Consider the following 18,109-nt stretch of genomic DNA (forward strand, 5'->3'; position numbering starts at 1 on the left):
GGCAAGAACATTCTTCCCTTCTTCATAAAAAAATAAAAATTTATTTTTTCAGTCCTCTGGGTAGAGAAGACACTGTTGCTGGTCATCAATATATATTTGCCTCAAAAGATGGGTGGATGAGAGGCTATGTTTCTAGTTGAGGTTTCCATGTGGTCTTTGTTTCTAGATGAAATATGCTCCTGGAGGCTGCACAGCCAAGTGGAAAATTGGGAAGAGGAGATTTTAACTGGACCTGTGTGCCCCGCCTTCATTCTTATAGACGTTATGGAGTCCACGAGAGCACAAGATAGAAGAAAGTGGAGGAGAATGGCATATTAAAGCAAGAGTGCATAAACAAAGCTGTGAAATGCTGAACAATGAAAGAGGGCCAGCCCACAGATAGCATGGCCCAGAAGGCATCTCTGGCTAAGGTGAAGACTCTTGATTCTTGGTTCACCTGTCACACTTGTCTTAGTCAAGCTCATTCATCTCATTTTTCAGAGTGACCTAAAATTTCTTAGACATCACCTCCCGTGATATGTCACCTGAGAACAATAATACACAGGATCTCTGGACTTTCTGGCTCAATTGGTGTTCTTAGCTTTCAGATCTGTTGAGTTTTACAGAGAGTCATGATCACAGATTGTTGTAATAACTGAACTCGGCTGCAGAAGAGGTGGCGTTTCTCTCACAGGGTTGGAAAGGATGATAAGGCTGGGTGAGACACCATCAGTGGGATCCAAGTGGCCATACTGCCATGCAGCATCCACTCTGAGGGAGTTCTTGCACAAGCAAAACCTTGCTTTTCTCCAAACCTAACGGTGATATCCTGGCTCTGGTGACGAGGACAGATTATACCGACTCTGTAGGCTAGTCTCCCCAAGCCTAGGGGCTGACTTCACAGAGCTCTCTCTTCTAGTGCCATTTTTTTTTTGTCATTTCATTTTTAAGAACAATTTAGTAATAAAGATCTCTATTAAATGTAAATATGTTTCTAATACCTTTAAAAAATGCTTATTAATTTCTCCAGATCATGGGCAGGAAGAGCAGCCGTGGAAGTGACTGAGGCAGACTCAGGTTGCAATCAACACTGTGGATTTCAGGAGGCAAAAGCGGGCATTTGAAACTTCAGATTCCGACTCCACAAACCACTGCCCTTTCCAACACAGTGACCCTGAGCCACACTGTAAGTCCAGAAGCTGATAACGGCCAGTCAATACCAAATCCAAGAGTTTTCTGGGAACAGAATAGAGCTTCCTTCTGTTGAAGATGGAAGGGGTAACTGGATCTTTGAAGTCCAATGCCATTTATTTATAAAAGCCATATACAGAAGTCCATACTGTTGTCCATGCTTCTATTGTTTGAAAATCTTGGTACATATGCCCTTGAGTATAGTCACTTAAAAATCCACCATGATTTTAAAATAGTAACTTTCAGGAAAGATGATACAAAGTCCATGAGTTTGCACTTGTGGATGGTGGATTCAAGACTTCACAAAATTCCCTCATCTTTCTCCTCAGGACTTTGGGTTGAAGATGATGACAGCAGAGTCATCTTTCCTCTTAGGCCATGCTTATTTTTTCAACATTGCACAGATGTTTCTTATGCTCCTTCTCTATTCCTGTCACTATGCAAGAAGCTAGAGATGGTGATGGCGCACAGCTGTTTATGATACAGACTCTGGGTCTTTGGCATGAGTCTGTGAGGTCTTAGATCTCTTCAGCATTTCTATGGCCTTTAACATGCAAACTTCTTTCCTTGACTTGCCTGCACCCAAACGAGTTTCCAGAAGTTTCTCTGAGGGTAACCCCAAGAAGCTTTAGGGGTCCCCTATCAAACGCTATGGAGAGCGTGGCTGAGGTTCTTCACTGTCACTCCCTCCAGGAGCCTCAGTTGACTCTAACAGCTGTATCACTGGTACACAGATTAGGCCAGATTTAAACAAGGATCATTATAGCAGGTGATGGTTAGGGTGCTTATAATCACGTAAGTTCTTTAGATGTTTGACAAACCATCGAAGAGATGTTCTTGTTAAGATCTTGGATACATTAATCCCCTTTGCTTTGGATGAAGGATCAATGAGTAAATGGCCAATGGCACCCACCTGAGAGGGACTCACAAAGCCTTACTAACCTCCTTCCAGTTTCCCACCCCTACCACGTGTGGGCTAACATCTCCCAGAACCAATGACTCATCAAGCTCTTGCTCTGATAACTTAGGGTAGACCCCTGTCCATTTTCTCTTGTCCTTGTCAGCAACTGTCCTGCCAGGTCACAGGTCCGGTTGTGAGAGAGTGCTTTGAAGGACGAGGGTAGGGCTATCACACAGGCTCTGACGCCTTGTGAGGGTCTTGTAAACTCTCAGTTAAGGACTGTCTGGTTACAAACGAGAAACCTGAGAGCTACCATTCAAAAGTGGACAAAGAACTCTAGAAGATTGTGTGGCCTTTCTTTATAATCTCTTTTTATCATGAAGTCTGGCTGGGCTCACTTGAACAACTGCATCATCAGAGTATTATTTTGATCTTAACTCCCACAGGGGGATTTGTGTAAGAATCAAGATTTATATGATTGGACAGCTCTCCTGAAGCCTAGTAAATAATTCTGTGTATCTGGCATCTTGAACAATCACAGCTTTGGGGTCAAGGTTGGAATTTTACAAATGTAATCAGAAGCTGGCATTTCCCACATGTGTTTTGAGACTTTATAGGCAAGGGGCACTGAAGTGAATAAAATAATGATTGTAGAAGTGATCAAAAATGATAGTACTGTTTTCAAAGAAATAGGAAAAAAATTAGACACCTTCTCAAATTTAACTATGATTCTTAGCTTTTTCTAAAGAATTGGGAGGTCAAGGCCCAGACTTGAGACCCATGAAATTCCTGGAAAAGACATCCCTGAATATACTTTTGATGACTCTGTGTTGACCATATACTTGAGAGATAGAGCGTCAATTCATCTTACCTTAACTTTTGGATTCGGAAAACTGAGTTTCATATATGCAAGTGGGAGCATTACTGACAAGCAAGAGCAAAAAAGAAAAATCCCTTCTTATTTGTGGGATATTTTTAGGAGCAGGATAACTCAGTTTTGGGATGATGGATGTGCAGTTCTGTGGCCAGTGGAGGAGGAGGCCAGAACTTCATCACCCCTGGAGGCCTCCTCCAGCCTCCCCCATTCTGTGATTCACGGAGGGAGAAAACGAAGCCCCTAGCCACCAGGTGGTCTGCCCATGGCCCTTTCACCAAAGACCTTTCTTGAAGATGCAGAGACAGATAATTCCCAACATGAGGAATTAGGATTCAATGTGAATATTCTTGCTTTTTGACAAAAATACTGTCATTAAAGAGGATGCTACTGTCCATTTCCCTTTTGTTCTGAAAACCAACCTCTTCTGGAGAAAAATCAAGTAGCCTCCATAAAAGAAAAGAGGGACCAAAGCCTCCTAAAGGAGATATTCAATTCCTACTATAATAATCTGCTCTGGGAAATGTCACTGGGGTGAAAAGATTCTTAGGCTGGGGACTTGACCATAAGGAGCCTGGACTTATCTTGGTGTTTAATGCCAGTTGGCAGGTCATCAAATCATTCTTTCCTGTTTATGGAGGCAGGGTATATAAATAAACAGGCCCTCCTCTCTTCCTTCTACTTGCATGGAGGTCTCTGCATTAGTGTCATGGATTCCAGCTTTTTCTCTGGCACAGGACATAACTATACTCCAGCACATGAACTAGCTGTGCTATAACGACCTCTTGTATAGTAATGAAATCTGATAACAAGAGAAAATGTAATACTTTGAATTTCTAACTTTTCACACCAATAGTTTTTGTCTTTTCCTAAATGATCCTCAAAGGGAGTGAGGTTCCCTGGAAACATAAGCTGCTTCTTATTCCCAGCAAAGGTTAAAAAGGGGTTTCTCCTTCTCATTTCTATTCTGAAAGGAAAAAAGAAGGCACCACCATTGTTTCTCTCCTTTGCCTCTCCTACCCCTTCCCTTGTACTGAACAAGGTGATGGAGTGTTCCTTCAGCACTAAGGTGTTGGGTTTCTCATTGGGGATGCAGCTGGCCACAGGCAGAGACCCACGGGGAGCAAGTTGCCATGCGGGGAGATAAGACAGGGACAAAGGAAATGCTCACCACAAAAAGAAAGGTAATAGAATTCTGAGCCAACGTCCTTTCATCTGAGCCACTATGACTAGTCCATTACTTCTTCAATGTCCTGTGACATTTTTCTGGTATTTGTGACTGTCAACCTCTCTCTTGAATCGTGCACATTTACCTTGATGCATTTCTTATCTGCAGCGCAAAAAGCATCTGCAATCCCAAGGAGGAATTTGCTCTTAAAGAGTGACAATGGGTGTGCGGGTGTGCAGGGCTGGGGGAGGGGGTGGGGGAGTGGGGGTGGAAGGGGATGCTTTGACTTCTTGGCATCCAACACACTGGATATTCTTCAGGCCAGGCTGATGAACATCCATCCACAAGACCACGAGATGCAGCACAACCTGCCCACCAGCCCTGGCATGAATCATCTGTGATTGGGCTCATGGAGAATTTCCTGAAATCCCTCATCATCATTTGACTAAGATGAGATGCTTTTATCTTATAAAAGTCTACCATCCGTAAACTTTTTGGAACTTGGTAAGGTGAGCTGAGGACTCTGCAATTAAGTGATAGAAAATAGAATGTACTCTCTCTGGGCTCTGCTTTTGGTTTTACTAAGGATGGGCCCCCCTTCTGGGCTGGGAGGCTAAAAGGTCAGCCTGTCCTCAGTCACGGGGAAAAGGAAGGGTGAGGGGAAAGTGGGGTTTAAAGAAGAGGACACCGCGAGTGACTAGGGCCACTTCCCATGAAGGGGTGTTCAGGTAGGATGACACGGACATGAAGCCACCCAGAAGCGGGCATTAAGACACTGCGGCACCTTCTGCTGGGGACAAAGTGGGGAGGGCTGCCCTGGGCTCTGGAGCAGCTCTGTTAAGGGTCTGGGATGGGCAACTAGGTTCGTAACTCCGAGTGCAACAGGAATGAGGAGGCACAGCCTCTGAAGGCTGTGAGCCAGATGCCTCGTAGAAAACCCGGCATCTGTCCTGTGGGCCGCAGAGCAAGCAGCTGGTACGGGGACCCTGCACCGAGGCTCTGGAAACCAGGTCTCAAATTCCTGTTCTTCTTCTTACAAGCTAAGTGACCTCAAGCTTCAGGTCCCTGAGAAGGAGGGAATAACACGCGTGCCTCCACAGGGGGACTCTTTGGAGTACGAAATCATGCAGTTAAAAGCCCTTAGCACATGCTTGGCACATTGTAAACGCTAAAAAATTAGAAGCCATTATTATTGTTAATAAGCACAAGGCCTTCCACTGCCATTTATCACCAGGGTGATGTTGTGGATGTGGGGATGATGAATACAGACTAATTTCAGATTACAAAACAAAAGGAATGAAGCCAAAAAAAAAAAAAAAAAAAGGAAAAAAGCAGTGGCTCCATTTGCTCAAAATGTCTGTCCCTCAAAAGGTCTGGGGCTCGTCTCCCAGTTTCCGGAAGGCCCAAGAGGTGATGTTTAGAGCTGGAGAGGCACCCAGAATCCAGCCTTCCAAAGCCATGTGCTTGCCATCTGATCACAGACCCTCCCTTTGAAAAAAATGCAAGAGGAAGAAGTTAAACACACACACAGACCAGTTGATTCAATAGAGAGCTTTTGGTGAGTGCTCCTTCCAGGATAATAAACCAAGCAAAACGTCTGGCTGTGTTTAAAATCAACAAAAGCAGCAGGCAAGGCAGGAAGAAGGGAACGGAGTGATCAGCTTGGTCCGAGAGCTGCCAACAGCGCTGCTTCAGCAGGGGCGGCCTGAGGAGCCCCCAGAGAGCAGAGAGGAGACAAATGCAGACAGGATGGAGGCTGAGGACAGGGGAGGGAGGGATCCAGGCCTGATGGGAGGCAGATGTGGCTCGGGGCCCATGGGAAGCTTTCCCGTGGATCCCAGGCCGGTGGGGGTGGGGGGCTGAGAGCAGATCAGGAATTTCATCATCATGGCCACACTTAGCGAGCACTCTACTCTGTGCCAGCCATTATATAGGTGAGCAAACCAAGGCTCAGAGAGGCGTTAGGACAGCTCACAGCTGCTAAGTGGTAGTCGTGTGCCTTACTCCTGATCCCCAGCTCCTCAGCGCAGAGCCCTACTGCATCTGGCCCAGGAGGGGCACATAGCAAGGCACGCGAACAAGCTAGCGGACATCTGGGAAATGCAGACTGGGAGGGAAAAGGTGAAAAAGGCCCAGTGGTGAGTTTAAGTCCAGTCGCTGCTGGGAAATGCCAACCATAATGTCGCCAGATGAAAGGACTTTGTGCCCAGCTCCCACATGCGGACAGAGGCAGCATGCGCCCTGCAGCAGACGCCCCCCCGCCGTCCCCCCCCCCCCCCCCCCGGCCCCGGGCGTGGGCCTGCCATACCGATGGTGCAGTGCTCGCCGTTCCAGCCGGGGCTGCACTCGCACTTGCCGTCGCGGCAGGTCCCATGCTCGGCACAGCGCGGGTGGCAGGCCCGCTGGTCACAGGCCGCCCCCATCCAGCCTTCCTCGCAGCGGCAGGTGCCCCCCACGCAGACGCCATGGCCCCCACAGTCGGCAGCACAGATCTCTGCGGGGAGGGTGTGGGGGAGGGAGGGGAGAGAGAAAACACATTTTGAGCCGGTCATCGTCGGGAACAAGGGTCACACTTGGCTACCTACCTTGGCTCCTGGGAGGGACCCATCCGGATTCCGGAGGCTTGGGAGGCTAATCTCCCCGAACAATGACCCTCGGGTGAGAACAATTCTCCAGGCAAAAGCCCGTCCTGAGCCCGCTGCCCTTAGCAAAATAGGCCGATGGAAGGGCTCTGCTCTGTTTGCTTTCCCCTACCACCAGCCCGTCCCCGCTTTTGTGCTCGCCACTTCCAAGGGGGACCGGCCTTCTGAACAGATGTGAGGAAAAGTCACATTTAATTAAAAACTGGTAATGTGTGAAAACAAAGTGAGGACGAGTCCCTGATGGCTGAGGGTGGGTCTGGCTGCGGCACGTGCAGGGGGTCTGGGGCCCGCATTTCCTTCCAGCCTGACTGTCCTCCAGGCGGGGTGGAAGGGAGGCCAGCCCCCTGCACCCTGGGGTGGGGGTGGGGACTCTGGGGGCCGGTTCTGTGCTTTTGCTGCCCGTGCCCGTCCTCCTACACACTGCCCTGCCACTCTAATTCCAAGCACCGCCTCCATGGCCTTTCGGATCCAAAGCAAATTGCTGGGGGACCGCGTCACAGCCAGAGTCGAGTCGCCCAGCCCTTCACAAAGGCCCATCTGTGACTTGGTGCAGTATGCACACGGCCCAATTCACAAGGCCTCGGGCACAGGGCCAGTGACAGCTTCCCTGTCACACAGGCAGAGGTGGTGAAGGCTCCGACCCGGGTTTTTAGGAAACAGGTCGTGCAGCCGTGGCCACGGATGCTCTCTGCCAGGGCTGTGACAGGGACCCTGCCTGCAGTCTGTGCCTTATGGCCCAACAGTCTTCGAATGAAAACCCCAACGCTTTTGTTCTCTTTCAAACTAAATTAACTGGCACTGTGTCAGGTTGCATTTGCCCATGACAGCTTGGAAGATTCCAAGCTACATTCCTGGTTTAGAAGCTACTAATAGTGTAGCTATTTTTTGAAAAAGGGGATAAATCAAAATTAGATCTCAGAGGCTGAGACCTTCCATATCAACCTACAAGGCAATGGCTATGATGTTTGAGAATTAAAAAGACAAAAACAAAAACAAAAGCCCACAACACAACAGTTGAGTCACCATTTATGGGGTGTCCCTGTGCCCGACACCTTGTCTGGCACACTACCTGGAAGGGACGTACCACACGCAGAGACACACCGCATTTCTCAGCTGCCCAGAGGAGAAGCGTCCACTATAAAATGGGTGCAAAGAGCCCTGACCTGGAGCTGGGGGGCCCCGGGTTCTGTGCCAGGCTCAGCAGCTTCTGAGCTCTGTGACCACAGGCAGGTTCCTTGACGTCAGGGATGGAGCGAGTGTGGGCTGTGACGAGGACACCCCACAGCACCTCGGCTGATCGTCAGGGCGGTGGCGAGCACCCAGTGAAGTGAAACACAGAGAAGGGCATGGCAGACATGCCTAACTCAGGACAGGTCTCTGAGGACAGTGAACTTTAGACTAGAGTCCGAGGACCAGGCGTGCAAGGCCCATGCCTGCTCAGCCACTCATCTGCGGTGTGACCTTGGGGACGTCATTCCCCCTCACTGGGTGTTGGGTTTCCTCATCTGCTTCAGGGGGAATCTGATGGCATATAAGGTCTCTCTGGCTCTAAGATGGTGGGAGTCTGTGATATAAACACCCTCCATGTTATACAGCATAATCTACCCCCAAGGCTCAGCTCAAGGGTCTCTCCTCTGAGAAGTCTGTGACTCACCCTGTGGTTATTCTCTCGTTCCTTGCCCTTCCATATTACATGGTAAACCGATTTTCTGTTTCTGTGCCTGTCCCGCTGTCAGACCAGGGATATCTGAGGCTGGACCGGATTTTCCTGATCGCTTCTATGCTTGGTACCCAGCACAGAGCATGGCACAGAACAGACCCTTAACTGAAGTTTGTGGGATAAGGGATGAATCCTTGGGTGCCTGGGGCTATAGGTGGCCTGAGAATGTAAAACGATTCATTTACACCCTGCTCAGCCTGGCTGAGGGTCAGTCCGGGCCTGTCTCTAGTGAGCTGGCCTTACGAAAACCTCCCAGGCTGGGGTGGGGCTGTGGGCTAGTGTCACTACACCCAGCAGCCCTCCAGGAATGTGGCTTTCTCGGGACTTTCTTCGAGCTTCCTTCCCTCCTTCTCATACAGACAACGTCTTGACACAGAATGACAATCTCCAGGCCCCAGGCCTTCCGAAGTCCTGTCTCTGAAATTTCTAACCCTTCTGCACAGTAGTGACCCCTCCGTGACTCTGAAGGCAGGGCTTGCCTCAGGGCTGGAACTTTCCCCTGAGAGACTGGGGAGGGACAATTAGTTTAGCATTTGTTTGGCTTTACTCAGCACTTTTTCCAGGTGGCAGTTTATGGTGTAAAAGTAAACAGCAAATAGCGCTTCTATTCAGTGAGGTGTGAGCCAGCAGAGGGACAGGCTGCTGGGGCCAAAGCCTTGGTGTTTTCAGGCAGCAGGGCATACAGAGTTCAAGGGGGTCTAGAGCACAAGAGGCAGCCTTTCCCCAGCATTTGCCGGACTTCAGGCCTTAGCTAACAGGTAGGCCATTCCTATATTAATCTGAAGGCAGCTGTGGACAGAAGAGCGTCAGATTTAGATGTGATTCCAAATATGTTCTGCCAGTTATGTGACCTTAGGCAACCTATCTGATTGCTGAATTTCATTTTCGTCTTCTGTAAAATGGGGATGGTGACAGCATCCCTTTAGAGGATGCCTGACATACAGTAGGTATCAATGCAGTCATACCGGTTCTCTCGTTATTCCTACGGGATTCCAAGCATGCCTACTACGTGCTGAAGACCGTGGCTGGTGCTAGGAGTACAGAGAAAAGCCAGACCTAATCTCTGTCCTCTGGGAGATCACAATCCAGACAAAGCTCAAACCGGTGCTGGAATCCCACGATCGTCCAAATAATCTATAGTGGTTACTGCTGCACCTTCTTGCTTATATGCAGTAAATAAAACACCATGAATTTTAGGATCAGACAGATCTGGGGTTTACCCTTGGCTTTGCCACTTATTGGCTGGGTGATCTGCCAGTGGTAACTTATGAAATTCATGGAACCTCACTTTCTATCTCTGTGAAATAGGTATAATAATTCCCATTTCACCCATGTCATAGGATTGGTGTCAGATCAAACGATGTAGCGTGTGGGGAAAGCCATTTTTGGCTTAATAACTAACGCTTGTATCAGGTTTTAGAGTTTATGAAGCACCTTCATATACAATTTCTCATTGAACTATCACAACAATGCTGTCAGAACCCCTGGTTTCTATCTTTCCTAGAGCTGCCTCTTGTGCTCTAGACCCCCTTGAACTCTGTATGCCCTGCCACTACTGAGACCCAGAGAGCATCAGCGGATTCTACAAGGTCATATGGTCATGGGTATTTCTCCCTTGTTTTGACAATTCTCAGAGCCATGTGCCAGACTGACATTGTAAGATTAAGGAAACTGATCAGCAAAGACGCGGGCTCTCCTTGTGGGGACTTCCTGGTTCTTCTAGCAGATCTGTCTCCTTTTCTGGCCCTGTTGCTTATCCTTTGTTATATCCAAGTCAGCCCCTGGATCGATGTCAAATGAAATGAGATCCCCTACATAGAATTTCCCAGACACTCAGTCTCACTTTTGTCATCTGGAGACTGCTGGGCTGTCCATCTAAACCCTCCATTTCCTCGCCAGTTTATACTAGACAAGCTCTCCTGGCATGAAGCTCAGGTTGCCTGGTGGCTGGGCACCTCTCCGTCAGCCTTTTACAAGCTGGGTTGTGGGCTCTTACACATTTTAATGGAAGGGCCTAAACAGGGTGACCTTGATGTTTATGGGGTGCTAACTGATGGCAACACAACCTGTCAGTGTTCAGGTTCTCCTCTGCAGATGGCCTCTCTGCCTGCATGGGAGACGCACTGACTCCTGATGGGAGCAGAAATTGGAGCTGCTACTTTATCACTTGGCCCTGAGTTGTAGGCCCTGTTGTTATTTTTCTTATCTGTCTCACCTTTTTTTTGTTGTTGTTTTTTTTTCCCCTTGAAATAGAAGGAACTGCTTTAGTTTTCCTTCTTGATTTTGCTTTGACATTAAAGCAGATAGAACTTCCCAGAGTGGTTGCTGGAAACTAAATAGGATGATGCTGGAAGAATGTGCTTCAACAGGTCATCTGCCCCTTACCTAACATAAGTGGCACTCTGTGAAATTCGGGTCACTGCTCCTCTCCAGTCCCAGCTGCCTCATGTGTAATGTGGGGATGATACCAACAAATGGAGAGGGTTGTTGTAGGAATTACCCTCACTTGTTTAATTTCTTAGCAAACCCAACAGAAGGCACTGGGATCCGATGGTGATTGTGACAGGCATGGTTCTCTCCTGACCTCAGGGAGTTTACATTCTAGCACAGCACATAACTGCAATCAGTTACGCAAGTTAACGTGGGCAGAAGTGAGACTTCTCCAGACTGCCCGGCACACAGTTCGGGGTATAGTAAGTTCTGTACACACAGATTCTTATGCAAGAGCAAGGGAGGTGTAGTGGCATGTGCACTGGACTGACATCAGAACATCAGAGGTGAATTCTGACTTATGGAACATACCCGATACAAGTGAGCACTTGATCAATGCCCATTGATCTTCACATGATAAACATCAGAGCTTACTGGCTGAATGCTGGAGGTCTCGGGCCCCGAGAGGAATCTTTTCAAGTACTATGGAGAATATCATCTGTAGGGTAGACTTGGGCTCCGATTCTGACTCCCCAGTTTCCTTGGGTCCTTGTGGAGTCCTTGGAGAATTAATGACTCAATCTCTCTGAACCATACTTCTTCACGCCCAAAGTGAGGAGAGTAATCATGGTCCCCCACTAGGTGAGTGGGGATAATGGAAGAAAAGGGTATACGTGAAAGGCCCCGTGTAACTTATGCTATGTACATGACCCGTCAATGAGGACTTAAGACATCTTGTATCAGCAGAACTGAGGGCATCTTCCTGAAGAGCAAAATACCAGCTTTTATAGTAAGCAGCCTCGAAATTTAGGTATGCTTTCTCTAATCATCTCGCAGGGCACCATCAGTCAAGACCATGAAAACCCAGTTAGAAGCTGTATGTATTTGTAGCCTTGGCTTCCTCTTGAAATCAGGTGAAAATCTCCAGCTGCCCTAACATTCTAATTCAGAGCCTATGAAGTGCTTGACAGAACCATACAGGACCCTGGAGATGAAGCAGGTCAGGCCCAAGAACAAGTTAGCTCTTCTCGGAGGGAAAGCCATGCCCACACATCTTCCTTCCTGCCCTGCCTCACTGGTGTACATATGTCGGTCTTCTCTGCAGCCCAGGAGCCCCCTAATGGCAGGCTCTGGCTTCTTCTTAACTTGGTTCCCCGGCAGCAGCTACCAGACGTAGCACAGCGTGAGTTCTCAACAAATATTTGTTGAAAGAACAGATGAATTAAAAAAAAAAAAAAAAAAGCTTCGGGCGCCTGGGTGGCTCAGTTGGTTAAGCGACTGCCTTCGGCTCAGGTCATGATCCTGGAGTCCCGGGATCGAGTCCCGCATCAGGCTCCCTGTTCGGCGGGGAGTCTGCTTCTCCCTCTGACCCTCCCCCCTCTTGCGCTCTCTCTCTCACTCTCTCTCTCTCTCAAATAAATAAATAAAATCTTCAAAAAAAAAAAAAGCTTCGGGGAAGAAGTGTTACGTCAGTTGGGCTCAACTGTGTCTTAGGGCCATATTGTACAAAATTTATTTGGTTAGATATATTCACACAGGGGCTCAGTCTCCTTTGCGCCTAACCTTCTTAGAAACTCATCTGCAACCCCTGACTGAGAACTCTGTAATTTTAAAGGGTCTCAGCCGTACACCCTCATGCACACCTTCCTTCTTGCTGCTGCTCACATCACACCCATTCTCCTTCCATGATGTGGAAGGGAGTAGGCACGTGAGGAAGAAGTGGAAAAGGGCAGGGAAAGATATAAGGTTTGGCTATTGGCTAATCGTGCCCCCAAAGCATATACATAAGGGAAAACACTGCCCCAGGCTCCTCTCATTAAATGTTAATTCCCCATATGAGCCTGGATGAAGCCTGGGACCTAGAGCAGCTACGTTTTAATTTGTCTGGACTTACTTGACAATCCTGTTCATTAAAATAGCTGGTAGGGAAAGCTGTGGCATTCCCCTAAAGGGACAGACTTACATCTATTCTTCTCATAAAATTTCTTCGACTTGGAAAGATGCTCAAAACTGCCACAAGTGGGGACTGGAAGGGGTCTCCACCCAAGGATCTGTGTGCTTTCCTGCTGAGCGAGGAGCAAATGCAGGGGAAACAGAGTCTGGGCCCCATGTGACCTCCTGGGAAGTCTTTTAATAAGTTTGTATTTAGCACTAAAAGGGATAATAGGGAAAACTGTTCTATTTTGCTCAGGGCCTGAGGTTCTTAGAATGCCCTTAAGAAATTTTAAGGGAGGGTTAAGTAATTTTAGATGATTCCTGCTAGGATTTTCTGTTTTATTACTAGCTCATTGGAGTTAGGGCACAGCTTGGGGAATTTCTCTGAAATTCTGGTACACATTAAGTCCAAGGCACACTAGATACCATTTGAAGCAGAAACAAGGAGAAAATGTAGAACCCTTGTTGGTGGCACACAAATATTATCCCATGAAATCCTCACAACAGCCCTGCAATGGTATTTTCATTCCTGCGTCGGAGTTGAGGGAAAAGCTTGAAGAGATTAAGTGACTTGCTCAAAGGTACTTAACCAGAGTGAAGGCGACTATGATTGATATAGCTCTTTGGTCTGTGACTTGTGTGACCAGGTTGAGGAGCTCAGCTGTAATCTGACATATTCCCATGATTGTTAGTTATGTATTAGATCATCACCCCAGCTACAGTACAGGAGCTCTGAAATCAGTCTGAGTCTCCTTTCTCACCCTGACCCAACATTTACCGTATTAAGTACTTTCCCTTTTGTTTGTGTGTCTGTTTATCTGTCTGTTCATCCTCCATCTGTCTGTCTACCTATCCATTGTCCAATCCACCCAACTATCTAATCATTTAACCAGCTATCCAGTTACCAGGCCATCTAACAGCCCATCTGTCTATCCACCCATCCATCTGTCTGTCCATCCGACTGTCCATCCATCCATCCATCCATCCATCATCCATCCATCCATCCAGCTCTGTGGCTTGGACAAGTTACTTCATCCTTCTGTGCCTCAGCTTTCTCATCTGCAAAACAGGATTTGTACACTAACATCTCAGGTTCATCTGTGAGGCTTAAATGAACACCGTGTAATGTGCCTAGTATCATGCACATCTCTTACAGAGTAAACACTGTATGGCAACTACATCATGTTTATGTGCTGGAAAGAGCCAGGAGAAGGGAGGGTTTAACAATACTGGGGAAAGCAAGGGGATGATGTGAATAACTGAGGTGCCCCTTAGCAGCTGGGGAGAACCAGATCTGGAGCATAATCTGGGGACAGCACTTTGCAGGCACCTCATCTTCTGGAGAGGGGTATGTAGGCTGAGACACGTTTAAGAGACAGGCCAGGATAATGGGAAAGCACTTCACCAATGGCTTCAATGTTCTCAGTGAGGTAGCAATCTCTGCTGATGGATTTTTGACGTGGACATTTAAAGAGCCCCTTGGGGAATGAGAGCAAGAACGCACAAAGTACAAGAAGACTTGCAGCTGGAAGGGCCCAGGAAAGGCTAAAGATCATGAACATGAGGTGATTTGGCTTCCAGTGCTCGAAGTGGGCTGTAAGCTGAGAGATGGTGAGTGGCTGGGACGGTCATGGGTTTTGCAAGGTGGACGTGGAGAGAGGCACAGAGACACGGGAAGCTGTGGGTGATGAAGGAGAAGAGCTGGAGGTGAAGGACCATGGAACCAGGGGAGAGTGATGGAGAAGGAGGGAGCTGGCTCTGGGCAGGAAGTGGCCTGCCTCTGGGCATGAGATCCCCCTCAGATGGGTTTAGGGGTAAGAGAGAAAACAAGGAGAAAAACTTAGAGGAGTGGTTTTTGTGATGAGATCGTGAGAGGACACTTCAGAGATGCTCTAGTCATTCTGCAGACAGGAAAATAAGGGTCGAGAGAGAAGAAGTGCCTGTCCTTTGCCCCATAGGACATGTATGTCAGCATTTGAGCAAGAACTTGATGGCTGCCTTAGGAATGGTCATGGAAGGGGCCAGCTAGACAGATGGCCGAAGCAGGGGCCATACCACACTCTGTGGCCCCTCCTCTGTGCCTCTCTACAAGCTGTTTCCATGGTCTGGGTTCCCCTTTTACCTCAATCTTCCCATGTTCAACTGTACATGGGCTTTGAGTTCTGGCTCCTCCTCTTTGAAGCCTCCTTCTAGTGCCCCAGTTGGAAAGTTTCACCTCCTGCCTTCTCAAAGCACTTGATGCGAACCTTTATCAGGGTAAATAGTCTCCCCGTGTTGCCTCCCCAGCCCTGCCATCGCCAGCCTGAACTCTACATTCCCTGGTGAGTCTTACACAGGAAATGTATCTTCTGACTACATCCATGTAACTATTCAAGGTTCTACCATTTTGCACAGAACAGAGGCTTGAATTCACAGACGCTGCTGTAAGAGCTTGGTCTGCTACTTCCCAGCTACACAGCACAACTCTGAGCCTTAGCTTTGTCCTTTATACAACGGCGATAAGGATTCCTATCTGCCAGAACCCTAAACTTGATTTGAAAATATACTGAGCACCTATGTGCCAGCTACTCCTAGAGGCTAGGGTTTCAGAAATGACATTAAATTATTCCCATCCTCAAGGAACTCAAGTCTACCCACATGTGTAAAGGAGCACCAAGCTGCCACCAGGCCCAGCACACAGTAGGATACTTATAAGTTACCTTCCTCTCCCATGGATAGATATTCCTATATCTCTATATCAATATAGGTTTCAACATAGCACCCTCCTCCCTCCTTCTCTCACTAAATTGGGCGGATGGTTTTTAGTCTCAGTGCAGGTTTCAGGAAGAAGCCAGAAGGAGAGGAAGGTACAGGAAAGGAGCCTTCAACTTCCTTACGGTAATTGGTTTCCTTTTGACACTGAGGCCAAACCCCAGCCACTCTTGGGTGCTTTCCAACTTCCATCCCTCTACCAGAGGGTCAGCGCTGCTCCCAGCCCCACTCTGTCCCACAGATCCAGTTGGCAGAAAGCTAATGAGCCTTGGAAACCACATGGCCTTTCACCTCACTCGAGGAGCTTGGAGTGCTTTCAAACCAAGCAGAAAAGTGGATTCCAGGATGTTGGTGCATAGCAGTCTCCACACTTACTCCCCTAGGACCAGAATTTCGAGCTTTAGGAAGCACCTATCACAGGAAGCAGTAAGCCACTGCTATTCATCTTAATTGGAGGCTATCTGGCTTCCTGATTAGAGGAGTTCAAACTTAGCTTGGAGGAGGCCTCCCAATAGGGTCTGACTTTGCGGAAGGATAACAAGGGAGGAAAGGGCTGGTGAGCACAGAAGCCACACAACATGCCCAGGATGCGGATTTCTGGCCAGGGCTGGAACACTACCCAAACCTCACTGAAAGGGCCCAAATGGGTGAGCTGAAGAGATAGCGATGTTCAGCCCTCTTCCCAAAGACTCTGATATCCTTCTGTGAAAGGCCCATCTCTCCACCCAGTCATGTGCTCACCTATCTAAACTGGCTCCTGGACACTTCCACCTAGATGTCTCCCCAGCACCTCCAACTACATGCCAATATTAGAGTAAGCTTTCCAAAACTGAACCTCACCATATCACACCTCTGCCTAAAATTTTTCAGTGGTTCCCACTGACAGATCAAACCTAAATTCTTTCAAGGCCATATGTGACTAAACGCCTACTAACTTCCCTCACCTCTTCTCCCTCTCTCTAGTGCCACAAATATCCTAAGCAAAGCCACTCCAAACTACTGGTCTTTCCTGGAAAATGCCATGTTCTGTTGCATCTTTGTAACAGATTGTAAATCTTTGACTTCTACAATTGGCTGCTGCAAGGTGCTTGTCTCTTCTCTCTCTGCCAACTCAAACCCAACCTATATCACCCACCTTAAATCCCGCTTCCTCCGGGAAGCCCCCCTGATCACCCTGGCTGAAAGCAATCACTCTTTTCCTTGAGCCCCTGTAGTACCACCAGGTACCTCATGGTCAAGATCCAGTTTACGTGGCTCTTTGCAGTGGTATCCAATGAAGCGAAACCTTATGAACCTCATACTTCATTCATCAACAGTATCAGCGTAAACCTTGGAAATGGCCAATGGCAGAGTTATGCCGGGGATAAACATGGGCTCTGAGCCCAGAGAAAGATGGATTTGAATCCTTGTTTTCCCAGAGTGTCTCTGGGCAAATCCCTCAAGCTCTCTGAACTCTGGATCCCTGGGAGCAACACCATCTCTGGTGTCAGAGGCTTATGTTCTTGTTGCCTGAATGAATCATGAAGCACGTACATGAGGAGCTCTGTAAAATGTAAATAAAATTTCCATTCAAAGAACAGTTATTATTTTAAAATTACAAGTTATATACCAGCAGTTTCATTCAGGAAGACAACCGGACATTGTGTACAAGTCATCAGCTTGGGCATCCAAACAGAAACCCGATTCTGAAGCCCAATTTCGGGAGGGCTTCTATTTACATACTGAAGAGCTCCAATCTGATCAAAAATGTTCTAAGGCTGTCAGGGGAAATTCTCCCAAATTACAAAGCTGACAGCTCCTGGTTTATCAACCTTTAACTCTGGCACTATTTAGTACTACGCCTGTTTGGGCCCAGTTTCCCAGTCTTCGATTAAATGTTAGGAGCGGATCATCTCATTGTGTCTCAACCTGCACGCTGCATCCCAGACAACTGGTGGGCTCTTCTCTGTCTCCCTCCAACACCTCCTCTTCTTTCTCGCCTCAGTGTCAATCTCTTTGGTATTTATTATTCTGAACTTTGATTTCGGGCTATCACTTGCCATTGGGAAGGGGTACAGGAAATGTCAAGTCTCAATGGATATTATTCCTTGGCTGAAATTCTAACCTCGGGTTTCTTCTCCCGTAACATACCTGTACAGAAATAGCCTGGCCTGATCATTTCCTTTTGATGTTTAATTGCATGTCAGTGCTGTGCTTTCTGGGCTGAGAAACTAATGCTTCTCAGAGAGGGAACAATTCTGGCTACACACATGAGACTTGTAGCAGGGAGAATGCTCCACGCTGAATTTAATTTTCTCTCCCATCCATGAACGTAAGACAATTTCTCTGGCATTAAAGCATCTCACTCAGTCTTCCTGTCATTAATAAGAATTAAATTCTGTTCCCTCAAATTTAAATGTAATTATATTTGCCTCGTAAATAAAATTGAATTACCATTTTTAAAATTTAGCACTAATGCAAATGCTATGTTTAGAGCTTTAATTTTTTTTTTTAACCTTGTTACTACTTTCAGCTTATT

At 47.5% G+C, this 18,109-nt stretch overlaps 1 protein-coding gene across 4 annotated transcripts in view; it reads right to left on the reverse strand.

Annotated features, from left to right (window-relative positions):
• Positions 1–18,109, reverse strand: part of TENM4 (teneurin transmembrane protein 4) — a 1,359,030-nt gene that overhangs the window by 110,803 nt on the left and 1,230,118 nt on the right. For all 4 annotated transcript variants that reach the window (XM_032427010.1, XM_032427011.1, XM_032427009.1 and 1 more), the window contains one exon: positions 6,422–6,607. In XM_032427010.1, coding sequence (XP_032282901.1) covers positions 6,422–6,607 — 186 coding nt within the window. The remainder of the gene's footprint in view (positions 1–6,421; positions 6,608–18,109) is intronic.

The sequence above is a fragment of the Phoca vitulina genome, unplaced genomic scaffold (assembly GCF_004348235.1).
Source record: "Phoca vitulina isolate PV1807 unplaced genomic scaffold, GSC_HSeal_1.0 scaffold36, whole genome shotgun sequence".
Classification (NCBI taxonomy): domain Eukaryota; kingdom Metazoa; phylum Chordata; class Mammalia; order Carnivora; family Phocidae; genus Phoca; species Phoca vitulina.